The sequence below is a fragment of the Gossypium raimondii genome, chromosome 6 (genome assembly GCF_025698545.1).
Source record: "Gossypium raimondii isolate GPD5lz chromosome 6, ASM2569854v1, whole genome shotgun sequence".
NCBI classification, from domain to species: domain Eukaryota; kingdom Viridiplantae; phylum Streptophyta; class Magnoliopsida; order Malvales; family Malvaceae; genus Gossypium; species Gossypium raimondii.
In genome coordinates, this window is record NC_068570.1 from 17,941,741 (window position 1) to 17,962,599 (window position 20,859).

General features: G+C 36.0%; 1 protein-coding gene across 1 annotated transcript; it reads left to right on the forward strand.

Moving 5' to 3' along the window:
- Positions 1-1,209: 1,209 nt before the first annotated feature.
- LOC128041684 (uncharacterized) lies at positions 1,210-4,113 on the forward strand. The gene is made up of 8 exons (XM_052631983.1): positions 1,210-1,500; positions 1,612-1,975; positions 2,150-2,226; positions 2,368-2,663; positions 2,793-2,985; positions 3,283-3,501; positions 3,604-3,693; positions 3,784-4,113. The coding sequence occupies exons 1-8, from the start codon at positions 1,210-1,212 to the stop codon at positions 4,111-4,113; spliced, it is 1,860 nt and encodes a 619-aa protein (XP_052487943.1).
- Positions 4,114-20,859: the final 16,746 nt, after the last annotated feature.

A 20,859-nucleotide genomic window follows, 5' to 3' on the forward strand; every position in this document is an offset into this window, starting at 1 on the left:
GTTGATTATATCCCCACATGGAGTGTAGGGTTGAACGGAGATGGAATGTAGAGGTTGGTGGTAGGACACATATCTTGTGTAATCTGTTACTATCTTGATTCTTTATTCATGTAATGGGCCAAGGCCCGAACACATGATTGCTTCTAAGCTGAGATGGGTGAAAGCCCAAACTGATATTGTTACTGATACTGAAAAGGGCATAGGCGCAGGCTATGATTGCTTTCTGCTTGTTTGCTTTATATGGGATTACACACTGATTTTTCGTAAACTCACCCTTCTAATTTGACTGTAAAGGTAATCCCAAGACATAGGAGGATCGGTGCGACAGGGGACTCAACGGTGGCCACAAGACCTACTGAATTTGACTTAGTACTTAATTATAATTATGAATTTATTTTGGGGGTATTTTTCTGTAATAATGGCCTCTTTGGATTTATATTTTTAGTTTGGGATTTTTATTGTTTTGATTTATAACTGCTAGTAGTAGGGATAATCGAGTTTTCAAAAAGAACCAAATGTTTTAATAAAATTCACTCAAATACGCAACTGTTTTAAAAAGCTTTCGTAATAAGTGACGTTTTGATAATTAATATCATTTTGAAAGAGAATAAATGTATGAATTACGTCTTGAAAATGAACAATACGTCATGGATTTAAGATAAGATATTGTCAAGAGGTTATACAGGTAGGAGGTTTTTGACGACAACTCACTTTTTCAGAAAACACTACCTTGTGACATCGCCATATTCGGCCATAACGTCTAGGTCGGGTTTAGGGTGTTACATTTAGTGGTATCAGAGCCAAGTTACAAAACTCGGCTGTGGATGTGGGTTTTTAAAATGTGATTTCTGAGAACTGATTTTGTAAATGTTTTTACTAAAAGTGTGGTACACCGGGTCTTCGGCGTCGATCCAGTATGTTTTTTGAAACTGAGAATTGTCTAAACTAAAACTGAAATTGTTTTTGATAGTATTTCCTGAAACTACTATAGGTAGTATATATTGAGACTACTATAGATACATTGTACTAAAAATATTTAAAATAGTGTATACTGAGACTGTAGTAAAAGTGATAGACATTGGTTGACACTGCGGTGTACGAAACAAACTTTACACTTATGATACTGTTTTCATAAAATATTTGTTAATAAAAATTGGAACTGTAAACTGATGCATAAAACTGTTAATACAGACAAAATGCAATTAGACAATGAGCACCAAAGGTACCCGCGGACAGGGTACAAGAGGTCGTGGTAGAGGCCATAGAGGTGCTCGAGCAGGGTCTTCGTCATCTGGAAATCTGCCTAATTTGGATACTAGTGAGACATCGGCTTCACCTATAGCTAAGACTGGGGACGACGCACTATTCCAGGCCATGTTGAGGATTTTAGAGAGGGTCGTTGGGTCCAATACTAGAGCTAGAGGCCGTGGGTTGGTTACGAAAAGACTCTGGTCTAACGGAGCTAAGCTTTTCAGGGGTATTGTTGGAGTTGCCCTTAATGTTTCTGAGTACTAGATAGAGGCCATAGACAGAATTATGGATGATCTGGACTGCACACCCTAGCAGAAATTAAAGGGTGTTGTATCACTGTTACATGATGAGGCATATTAGTGGTGGCTCACTGTTAAGGAGGGTACTCAGCCCGATCGACTAACCTGGGAGTTCTTTAAGACCACTTTCCAGGGGAAGTATATGAGGGCTAGTTATGTCGATGCCCGCGGGAGGGAGTTCTTAAATCTGACTCAGGAAGATAGATCGGTGGCCGAGTGTAAGGCCAAATTTTTGAGATTGAGCCGCTATGCGCGAGGTATGGTGGCGACTGAGTACGATCGATGTGTTCGCATCGAGGATGGCCTCAAGGATTATCTGAGGGTTTTGGTAGGTCCACAGAAGGAGCAAGACTTTTCAGCACTGTTGGATAAGACAAAGATCGCCGAAGAAGTGAAGTGCGCTGAGCGCCAGAACCGAGAGAGAGGTAGGAGCAAGAGGGATTTGGAGCCTTCGAGTTCTGTTTAGAGGCCTAAGGAAAAGGTCAGAGTTGGGGCTCCTATTGCTACTACTAGTCAGCCGCTATGTATTGACTGTGGTAGACGCCATCAATGCGAGTGTTGGAAAATAACTGGGGCTTGTTTGAGGTGTGTTTCATTAGAGCACCGTATTAGAGAGCATCCGTGGAGGTCCAGTCAGATGCAAGCTTCAGATACTGGTTCTGCACCACCACCGAGAGTAGCTCAGCAACCACCGAGAGGCCGTGGTTAGGCCGGAGGTGGTAATGGGTTGGGCCGTGGTCAAAGAGCACCGGGCAGAGGTGCTGGTCATACTGAGGCGAGGCAACCGGCTCTAGTTTATGTTGCATGTTGCTGATAGGATGGAGATGCTCTAGACGTTATCACGGCTACGTTATTTATTTATAATGTACCTTATACTACACTGATAGATATAGGATCCACTCACTCCTATATAACTTGTACTATGTCCGAGAACTTGGGCACCTTGGTTGGAAGTACTGTGGCTGATGTGACTATACTGAGTCCACTAAGACAATCAATAAGGGTAAATAAGTTGTCTAAAGACGTTCCTCTGAAGGTTCAATGGGCTATTTTCCTGGCTGATCTGATGGAACTGCCTTTTGATGAGTTTGATCTGATACTGGGAATGGACTGGTTGGTTAAATACCGAGAGAGCTTAGGTTGTGCCACAAAAAGTGTTGTACTGAGAACTGAGGAGGATAACGAGGTGGTCGTAATTAGGGAATGTTAGAACTACTTATCAAATGTGATTTCTGCTTTGAGGGCAGAAAAGTTGGTTTGTAAGGGATGTGAGGCGTATCTGGCCTACGCTAGTGTTTCAGATTCTAGGGATTCTTCAGTTAAGGATATCAGGACGGTTAAGGACTTTTCGGATGTTTTTCCTGAAGAGCTACTTAGGTTACCTCCGAATTGTGAAGTAGAGTTCAGGATTCAGTTCCTTCCTAGTACAGTTCTGGTGTCCATCGCTTCCTATAGAATGGCACCGAAAGAGCTTGTGGAGCTTTAGGCTCAGATCCAAGAGTTACTGGATCGTGGGTTCATCCACCCAAATGTGTCTCCGTGGGGAGTACCAGTTTTGTTCGTGAAAAAGTAGGATGGATTCATCCGTATGTGTATTGACTATCGGCAATTGAACAAGTTGACAATCAAGAATAAGTATCCCTTACCAAGGATAGATGATCTATTTGACCAGTTCTGAGGGGCTTCGATTTTCTCCAAGATTGACCTCTGATCAGGATATCATCAATTGAAGGTTAAGGAGACTGATGTATACAAGACAGTATTTAGGACTCGATACGGTCATTACGAGTTCCTAGTGATACCATTTGGACTAACGAATGCACAAGCAGCTTTCATGGATCTGATGAACCGAGTGTTCCAGCCCTATCTGGATCGGTTCATGGTGGTATTTATTGACAACATATTGGTGTACTGGAAGACTAAGGATGAGCACGATGAACACCTCAGAGTGGTTCTATAGATTTTACGAGAGAAAAAATTGTACGCCAAGTTCAGTAAATGTGAGTTCTAGTTATGAGAAGTAACATTTCTGGGCCATGTGGTTTCTGCTGAGGGGATTAGGGTCGATCCTCAAAAGATTGAGGCGGTGTTGGACTGGAAACAGCCTAAGACTGTATCTGAGATTCGTAGTTTTCTAGGACTGGTAGGGTATTATTGACGATTTTTAGAGGGTTTTTCACTGATTGCAGCACCCTTGACTAAGCTGCTACGTAAGGGTATGTCGTTTAACTAGACTGATGCGCAGCAAGAGAGCTTTGAGAAGCTCAAAACTGTATTGATTGAGGCCCCTATTTTGATACATCCAGAGTCTGGAAAAGAGTTTACTGTTTATAGCGATGCATCACATGTCGGTTTGGGATGTGTGTTGATACAAGAGGGTAAGGTGGTAGCGTATGCGTCTTGTCAGCTTAAGACTCATGAGGAGAATTATCCGACGTATGACCTAGATTTGGCCGCAGTGGTGTTCGCATTGAAAATCTGGAGGCATTACCTATATGGTGAAATGTGTATCATTTACACGGATCACAAGAGCCTCAAGTATCTAGAAGGAGTTAAATCTTAGGCAGTGTAGATGTATCTCATGCTTAAGGACTACGACTGTACGATTGAATACCACCCTGGTAAGGCTAATGTGGTGGCTGACACACTGAGCCGTAGGGCTGTAACTGATCTAAGGGCTATGTTCGCTCGTCTCAGTTTATTTGATGATGGTAGTCTATTGGCCGAACTCCAAGTTAAACCGACGTGGATAGAGCAGATTAAGGGTAAACAGTTGGAGGACTAGTTTTGGTTCTTCACTTTCGAAAAATTGAGAGTGGGAATACTGTGGATTTTGGACTGAATAGCGAAGGGGTACTTTGTTTTTGTGGGAGAATCTGTGTACCGAATGATATTGAGTTGAGGCAGTCTATACTAAGAGAGGCACATAGTAGCCTTTATGCTATACATCCTAGCATAAATAAGATGTACTGAGACCTTCGTGATTTATATTTGTGGCCAGGTCTTAAGCTTGAGGTTAAAGATTTTGTGGGTAAATGTCTGATATGCTAGCAGGTTAAGGCTGAGCATCAGTTACCTTCGGGTTTGTTGCAGCCAGTTAAGATTCCACTTTAGAAGTGGGAGCGAGTGACTATGGACTTTGTTAGTGGGTTACCCCTCACACCCACTAAGAAGGATTCTGTATGGGTCATCGTGGATCGATTGACCAAGTCCGCCCACTTCATACTGGTTTGTACTGACTACTCTCTGCAGAAGCTGGTTAAATTGTATGTGTTTGAGATACTGAGACTGCATGGGGTACCGATTTCTATAATATCTGATAGGGATCCTCCATTCACGTTTCGATTCTAGAAGAAGCTACATGAAGCTTTAGGTACAATATTGGACTTTAGTACTGCGTTCCATCCTCAGACTGACGGTAAGTCAGAGGGGGATTAGATACTAGAAGATATGTTGAGAAGTTGTGTGATTGACTTTCGAGGCAGTTGGGAGGATTACTTGTCGCTAGCAGAATTTGCTTATAATAACAACTATCAGTCTAGCATTCAGATGGCACCCTACGAGGCACTATATGGTCGTAGGTGTTGCAAACCTTCATGTTGGATTGAGTTGGGCGAGCGGCGTATTCTGGGCCATGAATTAGTTTCTGATACCGAGGATAAAGTTAGGTTGATTCGAGACTTACTGATGGCGGCATCAGACAGATAGAAGTCCTATGCGGATCTTAAGCATCGAGAAATTAAGTATTCGATGGGGGACTTCATTTTTCTCAAGGTCTCACCGTGGAAGAAGGTACTGAGATTTAGTCGCAAGGGCAAGTTGAGCCCTAGATTTATTGGACCTTATCGTGTGCTTAAGCGAGTGGGACCAGTTGCTTACCAATTGGAGTTACCTCTGGAATTGGATCGAATTCACGAAGTGTTCCACGTCTCTATGTTGAGGCGCTACTACTCTGATCCCACATATATTGTTCTAGTGGAGGAGATTGATGTTAGACCAGATCTAACTTTCAAGGAGGAGCCGGGTTAGATACTAGATCGTGATGTAAAAGTTCTGAGGAGGAAGTCTATTCCACTGGTTAAAGTTCTTTGGCGTAATCATAGCACTGACGAGGCCACGTGGGAGCCTGAGGATGCCATGTGTCAGGAGTATCCCAATCTGTTTTGATCAGGTAAAATTTTGAGGCCAAAATTTTCTTTTAGGGAGGGTAGAGCTGTAACACCCCAAAATCTCTTATATATTTTTCTGTATGTTTGTGACACAAATATCTATCAGCTTTAGTGGTTATGTGTTCTGGGAGTGTTTGGAAGGTCTCAAGTTTAAGCCTTCACTTGGGAAATTTTTTTTTAATTGAATAAACCCCTAATTCTAGCCAGTTGGCTTAATAATAAATATTGGAAAATATGTCAGAATGGGCCTCTTGATCTGGTGGTTAAGTGGTGTGTTGGAGTGTAGGAGTCTTGAGTTCGAATCTCTGTACATGTAAGGGGGATGTTTTTTGTACATGTGCCGTGAAGGATTTTGAAATATGGTAAAATTCTAAGTATTTGAGGAGTGTGGGGATGTTGTGGCCGATTTTTAGGAGGATGTTGAGGGAATTTCGGTTGTTAAGGGATTTGGGGATTAAGGGGAGTGTTTTGTGGAGATTTGGATGGACGAGTTTGGATAGAACCGTAACTAGTAGTGGCAATTTCGGCTACCCTTTCTCATTCGCCAATTTTCAGATAGTTTTGTCGTTTCTACTTTTGGTTTTTCTCTCTATTTTCATCTTCTATTCTTTTTCTTTTTCTTCCCAAGGCAAATGATAACTGTTTATTTTCCCAAATCACAGTTGCTCCTAATCTTTTAACATTTTGAATTTATTCTCTTTGCTACGAAATTGTTGCCAAAATTTCTATCGAAAGTTCTTTCCCCTCTCACCTATTTTCTTTTCCTGTTGGCTTCTTTGGGTTCATTCGTTCCGTGAGTAAGCATACATTTTCATGGTATGGTAAGTTATGTTTCTACTTCTTCCTTAACTTTTGTTTGGTTAAGTGGTTTAAGGGGATTTTCTGCTGGTTGACTAGGAGTTGGCCAAAGGGTTAGAGGTCTCTGATTGACGTATTAAGTGGGTGAAACCTCCCTCTTTACTCGATCAAATGTAATGTTGTTGTGAGTTTAATGCTTGGTCAACTTGTGTGTATTCGATTGAGTAAATGTTTAGGTGAATAATTGGTGATTGTTCGGTCAAGTGTAGGTTTCAAAGACTTAGGGAAGCTTTCTCAGCAAATAGAAACCGGGTGCGTAACCACAACCCCAGTATTGGAATTCCACAAGAGTCGGAATAGGTGAAGGTCAACGCCACACGGGTGTGCGGTCACCCGATTGGTGAGCCGTGTGACCGAACACGGGCGTGTGATCAATGAGGCTGGCCATGAGCGATTCATGGGTCGAGCCGAATTAGGCCGTGTGGGCCACACGGGCGTGTGGGCCCCACACGGATGAACCACACGAGCGTGTAGGAATATTGGGCCAGGTCGTATGATCCACACAGCCAAGGTCATTTTGGGTTGTGTGGGCTACACGAACGTGTGGGCCCACATGGGCATGCAACATGGGCCTGTGGGCCCATTTTCACTTTTTGACTTCTAAGGTTGCACAGGTCACCCGAGTCGACTGTGGACATACTATAGGGTTGGTAAGCTTACCTGGACCCCTAATTGACTAAAATGACTGTTTGATTGATATGATTAAGCATGATGATGATCCACTGATTTGATACTGTATGCCCTGATTACATGCATGATATTATGTTATAGTATATCATATTTGTATACTGCATTGCTTTGGGTTGGGGGTTTATTTTGATCGGAGGAAGTGTACTGAAAGACCTCAAGCCTAATTTTCCGAAACCTCAGCTGCAAACTACTGTCTAGTGCCACATTCGGTACTTTCTGGAGTGTAGGGATGGGTGGGTTCATTATATCCCCACATGGAGTGTAAGGTTAGACGGAGATGGAGTGTAGAGGCTGGTTGGGTAGGACCTGTATATTGTATAATCATTCGATCTTGATTATTATTCTTCAGAATCGGCCAAGGCCCAAACACATGATTGCTTCTGTGCTGAGATGGGAAAAAGCCCAAACTGATATTGTTAGTGATAGTGAAAAGGGCATAAGCCCAGGTTGTGATTGCTTTCTGTCTATTTTCTTTATATGGGATTACACACTGAGTTTTCGTAAACTCATCCTTCTGATTTGACTGTAAAGGTAATCCCCAGACATCGACAGATCGGTGCGACGGGGGACTCAACGGTGGCCACACGACCTATTTAATTCGACTTAGTACTTAATTATAATTTTGAATTTATTTTAAGGGTATTTTTCTGTAATAATGGCCTCTTTAGATTTATATTTTTAGTTTGGGATTTTTATTTTTTTGATTTATAACTGCTAGTGGTAGGGATAATCGTGTTTTCAAAAAGAACCAAACGTTTTAACAAAATTCATTTAAGTACCCAACTGTTTTAAAAAGTTTTCGTAATAAGTGACATTTTGAGAATTAATAACATTTTGAAAGAGAATAATTGTATGAATTACGTTTTGAAAATGAACGACATGTCATGGAATTAACATAAGATACTTTCAAAAGATTATATAGGTAGGAGGTTTTTTACGACAACTCACTTTTTCGGAAAACACTACCATGTGACATCGCCATATTCGACCATAACGTCTAGGCTGGGTTTGGGGTGTTATAAATTTTGAGTAATCTAGGGCCTATGAGTTTTACGATCCTACAATAAGGAATATTTTTTAGATGAGAACTGTAACATTTTTTGAGGATGTTGAGTTTGGAGGGAGATATAAAGTTAGAGACATTACTTTTGAAGAGGAACTGAATTCTAACTCAGTTCCTGCTATCACTTTTGGCGATGTTTTGGTTCTCATACCTATCATTGATCAACAAGTGAATCCAGAACCTCAATAAGGCAATGTTGAAAAACTTCTTATTCAAGATGAGGTAATTTTTCCAGGAAAACAAACTCAACAACCTCAAGAACTAATGTCATTAAAAAAGGTCCACTAGAGAAATGATTATAATGACTTTAGTGGAATATTTTGACCTTAAGTTGCATCAGATGAATATTAAGTTAATAGTTTCTCAATGGTAACATTAATCATACATTTATATGATGTGACTAGAAAACTTTTTTCCTAATGATGCAAAGTTAATAATTTGCAAATTAAAGAACTTCATCTATGGGATTAAGTAGACTTCTCGTCAATAGTATTACAAATTTTACCAAACGATTATCTTTTTCAGTTTAGAGATGAATTTGGTCAATAATTGTATATACCACAAGTTCAATGAGAGTAAGGTCTATATTTGGTTTTATATACCACAAGTTCAATGAGAGTAAGGTTCTATATTTGGTTTTATATACCACTACTTATCAATAATAAGTTAAGTCTCGACCAATACCCCAAGAATGATTTTGAGATAAAGGAATTGCATAAGATTCCCTACGTCTCAAGAGTCGGAGTCTAATGTATGCTCAAGTATTTATGCGTCTGAACATTATGTACATTGTTAGGATGTTAGGCAGATATTTAAGCAACCTTGGTATGAACCATTGGTTAGCAGAAAAGAGGGTTATGAGGTATCTTCAAAGAACAAAAGATTACATGCTCACATATCGGAGGTCTGATAAGTTAGAGATAATTAAGTATACAGACTTCGATTTTGATGGAATTTTGATGCAAAATTTTGTCACTAGGTTGCAAATTGTGACAATAATTGGTAGTCATTTATTCTAATAGCAACAGGAGAACATCAAATTCAAAATACATAGACTTTAAGTTCTTGTTTGTTAAAGTAAAATTTCAGAGTGGTTAGGTGCTTACAAAGCATATTAGGATAAACTCCATGATTGTGGATTCGCTTACTAAGGGACTACATCCAAGGTTTTTCATGAGCACATTGCTCATATGGGTGTAATATCATTTGAGGATATTTGGTTTTAGTTGGTGTCTGTATAAACACATTTTCAATTATAAACACATTTTTAGTTATTTCAATTTACGAATATTAAGTTTATTTTCTGCAGAAATAAAGTTTATTTGGTTTAGTCACACTCTGGTTTTGGTAAGGTTTGATCTCACTAAGGTTTAAGGAGGACCAATTGGAAATAGACATGTTTAGATCATATTGCATGTAATTTCCATGCTACACATCCATACTTGATCTATGTCATTTGGTTGTGTTAATATATGTGATCAGGGATGGATTTAGTTACGATATATGTAACAAAAGTCACATTAGTTCTATGTTAACATAATTAATGGACGAGATTGTTCGAAATACCTTTTGGATATGATAGTAAAATTATTGAGCTCATAAGGTTATACAATGACATGTAATTATAGAGATATTAGTATATATATGTGTGTTCCAAGTGGGAGATTGTTGGAAAATATGGACATCAAATATATAATAAGGGTAATTACATGTTAATATTTACTATCATGATAGGTTAGCCCAAATTAAAAGTGATCTAATTTGGTTAAGGTTTATTGGGCTTAGCCCAAATAAAGTATGGGTCAAATATGTGTAAATACTCTAGTAATTGAATTCTAATTAATTTCTAACTAATGATGGCTAATTAGGAATTAAGGCTAATATGCCAAAGTTATATATATTAGGGTTATGGTCCCCAAATTACATACAAGATAACTTTTCTAATATCCCATCTTTAGTAAAAAGAGAGCCATCTTCTCAAGATTTCTTGTGTGCTAATTTGGAAGATCAAAGCCTCAAGATCTATAGATTTCAAGAAATCAATGAATTCAAGTACGCTTCCGCATCTAGTTTTGTTCTTGATTTATTATTGATGATTTGACATGATAGATCCTAGTTTATTAAGTTTTATTTTAGATTTATTTTACTATTCTAACATAATAGACTCATTTTAAGGTCGTATATGTGATTATGCTATGAATGAAATGTAAATTCAATTATTTTTGTTTAATTAGTAAATGAATGCAATAATGTTGTAATTTGTTTTGATATGTATTGTAATACTTCGTAACCCTAATTTGGGATCGAGAGCAGAGTTAGGGGTGTTACAAGTACTTTGATATGTTAACTACAATACATGCAAAAACTTTGGATTTTAAATGTTTTAAATCGTTGGTTCTTAGTATATAAAATGTTTTTATCAAACAAAAAAATTTGTAATAAATAAATTTCATAGTTATATTTAATCTGCTATGAATTTTTAAAGAAATAGAATTTTATAACAAAATGTTTTAAAATTTGCAAGACAACTTTTCTTATCAAATCTATTAAAAGTAAAAACTTGAAATACTATGAGAAATTATTTAAATTAAACATATTTTATTAAAAAAATTTCGTTGATGATTTATCTATTCAACTCAAATAATGTTTTTTAGAAAAATATTTAAGCACAATCGATTTTTTGTTGGTCATAATGTCTGCGTTAGGTTTGGGGGTTACACTAACACTGATGGTTATTGATCCCAGCCTATCTCTGACTTGGCAGTCCTTGAAGTCAATCTCTAGGGTTCTTGAGACTCTCTAGCTCGTCCGGGCAAATGTTGTGAACTAGAAGTTCTGACTCTTTTTCCAAAGGCTCGAAAGGATTCAGTTTTCTTATCCAAGCCCATTGTCTGTTCAACCATCTTTGCTCATTCAATTAGATCAAAAATTTCTTTCAACTTGTGCAAAACTAACTAAACTTAGAGCTCATCTTATAATCCCCAAAGGAATAGCTTGCAACTTTCTTCTTCTGTTGGCTCTAACTCAAGAGCATACTTGTTGAGTTGCAAGAATTTTCGTCATAATCAAACACTAACATATATCATGTTTTAGCATCATGAATTCTTGCTTTCTTTCTTACAGATGCAACTCGCCAACATATTTATTCTGAAACTCAAACTAAAATAATACCTAGCTAATATGATCAGTCGGCACATGACGGGTGACTGTCAACCACCACTGATATATCTACTTTCTTACAGAGAGATATTGTGCAGATAATACACTCGTGAAGGGAACATCCTAATGGAGTTATCGTTGTTGTATATATCATCATCAATAATGTTTCTTGACTCCCCCCAACATCTTCAAGTATAAAATAGAAGAATTCATAACCAGCATTCAAATCTCGGCTCAGACTCGACTCAACCTTGGCATGTATGTCTAGGCTTAACTCTAAGCTCGATTAACTGCAAGAATCTTTTAAACCTATAGCTAAACTTGACCCAATTGTCGGGTCCAAGCTATAGAATGCCACTAAATGTAACAACTTTCTCATATCACATAACATGTTTTAATCCATTTTCATATCATATATCATGTATCAATTCAATAATGCTACTTTCTATTTTGTTCAATACAGTCCAATATCTTCATATTCAATATCAATAACGAATCAATTTATAAAAAAATTATATACTCACCTTGATGCTCAATCATGCAAATTAACATGAACATGCAAACAAATATATATTCATCTTGATTCATAAAAGTACAAACTGAATCCTTACGTCACTCATCGACAACTCTCGTTTTTTCTCTCTCTCGACAATCCAACGTCGTATTTAGCTACATACAATAATACAACATGTAGACGATATTAGTTTTCATCCAATTCAGATACAAATACAAATTCAAGCATATTTTGCATTTTATTCAATTGAGTCCCTATACTTGGGATATGGATATCTTTCGATATTTAGCATCCTATCAAAATCTAATTTCACATTCTTTCATTAGGAACCCTATACTTTCTATTCCTGGCATAATTTCATAGCAAGCTTTCAATTTATTCAATTTGGTCCCTAATGTTAGAAAGTTAAGTATCAAGCTTATTAAGGTTTATAATTTAGTCCTTCTCATAATCAAAGCTTACTTTTTTTTATCAATTCAAGTCTAATTCTTCAATTCCTCAACAATGACAACTTGCTAAAAATTCAAAATTTTAACAAATTGATACATGGGCTAGTTAAATCAAGCTACCATGATCATAAATCTATAAAATCAAAGAAAAATGGCTTAAGTACTTACTTCCAATAGTGACCATATGTTAAAAGATGCTGAAAGCTTCTCTGTTTCTTCAAAAATGGTGGACGACAAGGAAGAAGATGAAGTGTTTTCATCTTTTTTTTCCCACTTTCTTAGCTAGTTATAATAAGCTTAATAGTTTAATTAACTTAATTAACTATTATTAACCTTTAATTAAGACATTTTCTTTTACATTAACTTATTATTGATTAAATTGACATCCATCAGTTTTCTCACTAACCTTAATATAATAATGGTTAAATTACCTACTTTTTGGTTAAATCACCTAATGATCTTTATTATATTTTCATATTAAATCGTAAATATTTTATTTTATATTTATAGATCGGTTTATGGAAATAGGATTCGAAATCGTATTTTCTAAAACCACTTTGGAATTCAAGTTATTACAAGAGAAAATAAGAATAAGGTTTTGTTCTAGCTTACTTGTTTTGGATGTAATAGTCGTGAGAAAGAAGAGGAAAATAGAGAGAAAAGAATTCTAAAAGTATTTCCTTGCATCAATACATTATGTTACATAACCTATTTATAATAGTAACTAGATATACAAAGAAGGAAATTCAAAGATATGGTAAACCTAACTTTGTACTAGACAATCCCTAGAATCATGACAATAAATCCTAAAGATACTATCATAACATATTACTATCACAAATTATACTAAATAACATAAATTCCAATTATTGATAATGGATAATGGTTACTAGGTATTAATGGGTGGGGTCAACACTCTCTACTATCTCATTTTAAGCCATGGTTTATTTTCTCACAAGTCCTTGGTTTAATAATACACTAAGAAATTGCTTAATCACTCATCTAACCCCACCTAAATTTACTACTTCTACATTTTAATCTTTATGCTTAATCACTAGCTTCTCTAATAAATTACTAACTCCTTTAATAAGTGTAACAACCTATTTTCAGTGAAATCAGAACAGTGATTTTGGGACCACAAATCCGAACTTGAAAATTTTATTTTATCATTATTTTATTACCTTTATCATGATAGTAATACCGTATAAAAATTTCGTTGAGAAATTTTACCGTTTTACATGCTCAATTTGATAAAAGGACTAAATCGCGTAAAGTGCAAAAGTTGAGTTCTAGTAGCTAAAGTTATTAAATAGCTATATAACATTACATTATGAGTACTTTTATGGTAATTAGACCATTAATGGAGACAGTGGATGTACATGGCTTGGCATTATTGGAATTTGTAATATTTTAAAATGTTATAATGGTAAATTAATTAATAATGATAAAATAAATTAAGTAAAAAAGTGTCTATCTTCTTCATTTAAGCATTTCAACCGGTTTTACATGGAGAAACCATAGCTAGGGTTTCAAACATGCTTATCTGGCTTCATTGGTAAGATATCTTGTCCCGTTTTTATTTATTTCTATGTTTTCGGAATCATTGTAGCTTAATCTAGCTAGCCTGGGGACTAATTTGTGAAACTGTTAAACTATTAGGGTTTTACCATTGATGCATTTACATGAGTTCTAAAGTTTGATGTTAGAAAATGGATGGTTGTTGTTAGATAAACAACTTTTGTAAAAGAATTTTTGGTGAAATTGTCAAATAAGCACTAAATTGAAAAATAAAAAATTATACATGGTGAGATACTGAGATAATATAGGGCATGCTAGGGACTTAGTTGATATAGGACCATAGTGGGTTGTTGTGAAATTGCATAAATTTCAATTTTTATAAGCTAGGGACTAAATTGCAAAGATATTAAAAGTATAGGGGAAAATAGTAATTTTCCAAAACATGAGGGCTAAATTGAATGAGTTATATATTAAAGTGAGTTAAAAATATCCATATAGATCAAGACAGACCTCGTACGGAGTTAGATCGGGGCAAAGGAAAAATCTCGGATTAATCGCCTCCGTATCTACGTATACTCATCGAGATAAGTTCGTGTAATTAAATTGTGTTTATATGTTTTAATTGAATTATACATGTGTTATGATATGTCATATATATATACTGATTGCATATTTAACAATGTATGATGATTACCGAGCCCCGTTTGAACCATAAGAATACGTAGGATACAAATCACATGTCATTATGGTTTACATGATTTGGGTGTTGGTCCTGAACGTCCTACCGATGGCTGAGGTCTGGCATGTGTTGTGGATATTCCACAGCTCGTGAGAGCATACCAATTTACAGCTCATGAGAGCATACCGATTTACAGCTCATGAGAGCATATCAATTTACAGCTCGTGAGAGTATACCGAATTATAACTCCTGTGAGCATACATGTACAGGATTTGACGGATTACAATTATATGATTTAGCACACTATGTGTGAGCTATCCCATGTATCCAACGGTATTCTAAATGGTTCAACGGGAAATGTTCTGATACAGAATGGTAAGAGTTCGATATGAACTATACAGAGATATATATATACAAATTACATGGAAATGTTGTAACGCCCCAAAATTTCTAATTTCGTTATTGTGAAAATATGACGCAAATATCTGTCAGCTTTAGTGGTTATGTGTTCTAGGAGTTTTTTGGAGGTCCCAAGTTCAAGCCTTCGCTTAGGAAAATTTTGGTATTTTGAATGAATTAGGTCTTACTCTTGTTCAGTAGGCTTTTATTGGGTAAATTACATCAGAATGGGCCTGCTGGCCTAGTGGTTAAATGGTGTGTTATTATGGTAGAGGTCTTGTGTTCGAATCCCTATGCAGGCAACGATATTTTTTTTTGCTCAAATTTTGGGATAGAGTTGTGTAATAGGGGGATTCTGAGTAGTGGATGCGTAGTGGGAATTAAGGGAGAAGATTAAGGGATTTTGGGTGTTATCGGGATTTTATTTTCTTTTTTCCCATAACCGAATTTTGACTCTCTTTTCCAAAAAATATTTTTCCGTCTATTCTTCTCCCTCTCCCCTTGCCGAAATTCTCTGGGTTTTTCCATTTTTTCTTCTTTTTCTTCTTATTGATTTTTCCCTAATCCATTTATTTTCCTTCATTTTCACACACGGTTAGTGCTCGCTTAGTTTCGGTAAGTGTTTATCTTCATTTCTATCATGAATCTCTTAACGACTGAAGTGCTAATGCTTTTTCTCTTCAATTTGGGCGCAGGGGGAGACTCGAACTGGTGAATTCGGTGTTCTCGTCTTAACAATAGTTAAACGGAGAGTTATCGTTGGTGGTAAGTTGGGTATCTGTCCGTTCTTGGTTGTCAATTCACTTGTAAATCTATTAAATTGATGTTGAGTATCTTAATTATAGGCTTTGAAGTGCTCAGGGACTATTTTAGCATCAAACAAAACCAGGTGTGTACCCGAAACGCAGAAAATGGGATTCGGCAAAAAGCTAAAATTGCTTGCTGTTTGGACAGCAACAATAGGCTAAATTTGAAAAATCACCATAAATTTTGGAAATTGAATTATAGAATGAACAAAATATGGAATTAAATCTTATTGAGTCTATTTTCTTATAAAAGAAATGGCGTAAGTAATGTAATTGTAAAACGTGAGATATAAAAAGTTTTGTGAGACAATCTCAAAATGAATTTGGGTTCCCCTATTCTGACTTTGGAAAATCATCAAAAATTGGAGAAAAATAATTAGGGGTTGAAATTTATATGTTTAAATTATTAACGAGTCTATTTTCTATAGAAATAAATGGTAACATCATAAAATTTTGTACTGAGAGATAATTAATTTTTAGCAAAGAAAGGTCGAAGTTGTCAGATAGCAGAATAGGGTTAAGATTGAATATTTTACTGTACTTATTGGTTGAACCAAAAATTATGAAAATTTTATGGTAAAAAGGCATTTGAGTCTAGTTTCAAAGACATTAAGCGAAGCTTAATTTGGAATTTTGTAGCTCAAGATATAAATAATTTAGTAACAGTGACTCAAGTAGACAACTTTGAAAGAACATATAAGTAAATAGTGAAAATATATATGAATAATTAACTAGCACGGGTTACATTAAAAATGGATCACGTGGCCAAGGCCAATTTGGGTCGAGTGGGCCACATGGGCATGTGAGCCTATTTTTCTGAAAAGTTTTGTAAGGTTGCACGGGTCGCCCAAGTCGACTGTGGACCTACTGTAGGGTCGGTAAGCTTTACTTAGACCCCTATATGTGTGATCTGTCTGTCTGATTTCTATACCGAGCATGACTTATCATATCTGAATGTATGTACTATTAATTGCATAATGGCATGACATATTTTTTATGTTGCATTGCATCGGGGTGGGTTGATGATATTTGGAGGAAGTGTCTAAAAGGCTATTAAACATGTTATCTAGCAGCTCAGCTGCAACTTTCTGATTATATGTCGCATTTCAGTACAGCATGGTGTCTAGGGTTAGACAGAGATGGTGTTTAGAGGCTGGTGGGTAGGATTCTGATTTACTGTATCTGCATTCTGTATCTGATATGGGCCAAGGCCCTAATGTATTTTTGAGAATGCATCTAAATGGGCTAAGGCCCAAACTAATTTTGTGATGGGCACAGGCCCTAGATTGTATCTAACTGAATTATGTTGATTATCTGTATGCATGTTTTCTATGGGGATTACACACTGAGTTTGCGAAAACTCACCCTTTCTCTGTACAGGTAATCCCCAAACTTGACGGGTTGGTGTAGTGGAGGACTCAACGGTGGCCACACGTAAATTTTAGATTGTTTTCTGTTAATGTCTAGAATTTATTACTTATTTTGGGTTTTTGATGTAACTTTTGGACTATGGACTGGTTGGCTTTAAATTTGGGACTTTACACTGTTTTTATGGATTATTTTTTAAACTGCAACTCAAGAAAACACGGTTTTTCTAAAAACTAAGGTTTTTGTAAATAGAAACGATATTCCTTAAATTAATTGGTTACAAAAGCTTCCGCTAAGAGACAAGTTTTAAAGCAAGTCAACTAGTTTTTTTTGAATTAAATAAAGGCTAACTTACTGTAACGGTTTTAAAGTCGACAATCTTATCTTCAAATCCCTTTCCATGTGCCATCGCCGGCCATAACTTCTAGGCCGGGTTTGAGGTGTTACAAATGTTGTTACATGGTATATGGAAATGGATGATACATGTATATGAAACATAATTATATGTTGTGGTCATCCATTTTTACTTAGTTTATGTATATGTTTACATGGCTAACTTGTTTGGTGTATATGCATAGGCTTTGGCCAAATTATGGTTGGAATATGCTATGTTACTTACCTAATATGTGATTAAATGGTAAGTTATGTTCTATGTTATACGAACTTACTAAGCTTAAATGTTTACTCTATGTTATTTTCTGTGTTTTATAGTGAACCGGAAGCGTATTCAGGTTGGAAGCTTGTCGAAGCTATGTCACACTATCCATCGTCTCTTTTGGTAAATTCGATTGTTTAATTTTGGTTATAGATATTTTGGCTAATGTGGCCATGTATTTTGGTTGTTAAATGGTCATTTGTTTGGCTTGTGTTTTGGCACTTTGATGTTGGTATGAGTTTAGTATATGGCATGAAAATATTAGCTTTCTAACGGTTAATGATTGGAATTGTTGTGACTTGGCACTTTGTTTGAATGGCTTATATGGTTTTAGATGCTAGTGGTTGAATGGCATGATTAGTATCATTTGGTATATTTTGGTAAGTAAGTTCCATGTTATTTATTAAGGCAAACATGCCTATAAGTTTGTTGATTAATTGGCCAAAATGAATACATAGTTATACATGTTTATATATTGTCATTTAAGGTGCCTAAGGGTATATTGGTTGTATATGATCATACCATTTCTATAAGGCTAGATTATGCATGGTTTTGGTGCCTTATTATGCATTGTGTACATGTGCTTTTGTGGTTGTAGATACATGCCAAGTTGGGTGACAAAAAATGGCTTGTAATATGGCCTATTTTTTTCCACACGGGAAGAGACACTGGCGTGTGTTTCAGTCGTGTCTGACACACGGTTAGGTGACACGGTCTAGCACACGGGCGTGTCGATTGGCCATGTGACCCAAGTCAGTGAGTTACATGGGCACAGACACGAGCTGGAACACGGCCATGTGTCCCTATTTCGAATGCCCACACGGTTTGGCCACGCGGCCGTGTGAGCTCTACAGTGTTGAAAATTTTCAATATTTTTTGAAAAATTCTCTGAGTTTTTTATTTAGTCCCAATTTGTTTCTAATGTGTATTTAGTGCTTCGAGGGCTCGTATAAGCCACAATATGTATGTTTTGTATTGGTTTTGATATGTTTATTGATATGACTTGAAAATTTTCAATTTTATGTTCGCTTGATTTGAAAACTCTGGTAATGATCCGTAACCCTGTTTCGACGACATATATGGGATAGGGGTGTTAGATTTATTGGTATTAGAGCTACGATTTAGTCGATTCTCGGGCTGAACGTAGCGTTTACGAGTCTAGCTAAACATGCCATTTTATAACCTGTGATAGTGTGAAATCTCCTGACCGTTTTAAAACATATTTTCTCGTAGCAATGACATCCAACCGAACTTACTCTGATGAAGTAGAAAGTAACGCTCAAGCCTCCGTTCATTGTGTAGCATCGAGCGGTACAAGGCCCATATCTGAGGGCAGGGAAGGAAAGGCTAAGGAAGCCTTATTCCAGATGATGTGTAATACCTTTAACCTGTAATCACTTGATTAGGGTTACGAGGCATTACCGTACAAAACACAGATCAACACAGTCATTTATTTAATCACATTCGAACCAACTAACATGCAACAAAGCCGTATTACATGTACTTTATAAATATAACATACGAACCATTAAGGCATCGCATTCATGGTATTTGAATACCTAAATTAAATTCAAGCATATTTTATTCCATATATCAATCACATATATCACCTTATTCTTTAGTATACATATATTTCAATGGCTAATTATTATAGAAACCATTTTATATACCTATGCACTTTCACATAACGAGTTAAAACAAATCATATTATACCATTTATTAGTTATCCAAATATGATTCATTAGCAAACATTAACAAATGGTTAAATATAATTCTTATACGTTAACAAAATTCATGAGCATTCCAACATAACGAAATTGCCCATTTTGAGCACAAATGAGAAATCAAGCATATCAATTTCGCAAACAAAATATCATGTCAAAACATCTTATATTCAACAAATCAATATCCTCATAAATCATATCAATACCGCAACTAAATTTTATACTAATTCTACCAAATACCAAAATCTCATGCTTATCAAAATGAACCAAATACCATAACCGAATATAAATATGCATCATATATATATCATAATTTATCTCACCTAATGACCAAAGCAATTTTCATCATTCACAAAACAACTTACAAGGCAATTTATACATCAAAACATAGGTCATTAATAAGCCACACCAAATAGCCAAATTCACATGGCATAGCATAGTCATCACATAGCAAATACAAACACATACCAACATTAACATTTAACTGAATAATTAACCACATGAATATATCAAATTTTCTGAATCACAAGATAGATTATAGACACCATCTATCATTTATCAATGCACAAAATAAGCTTATTTATATAGTCAAGTAACTTCCAACAATTACACCATTTACTAACCAACTCGCATGGATAAAATCACAACTCATAAACACATCTATCAACTACATTGACATCACTCAAACCGGTTCATAAAATCATACATCGCACAAGATATACCATATAACACACTTCCAAAATGAGCTAATTGTAAAGCCAAATTCACATCACTTTCAAGCCAATTCGAGTGGCTATACATATACAAATCAAAACCAACCATAACAAAACTAGCCTATACATGTCATACGTCAAAAGTACAAACTCTTAAAGTACCAAAATAGCAATCGATAGTGTGACGATGATCCTTGACGATCCACGAGCTCGAAACTAGCTTTCAAAATCTATAAAACAATGAAAAGACACACAAAGTAAAGTTTGAAAGCTTAGTAAGTCATAAGCAATTAAATTATCACAAGAACATTAATAGTTCAATTCATATAGGCTAAATTTAATCAATCCCATAGACATATAAAATCATCTTACTTATATAATTACATATTACCACATTAAATATTACACTTCCCTTGATCTTTCATGAATATATAAACTTCTTACATACCTGAACCATTTAGCTCAATTTCATCTTTGGTCTCGTTTTGTCAATGCCCAATGAGCCATTCAGAATTGTTAAGGATACAAGAAAATCATATAAAGCT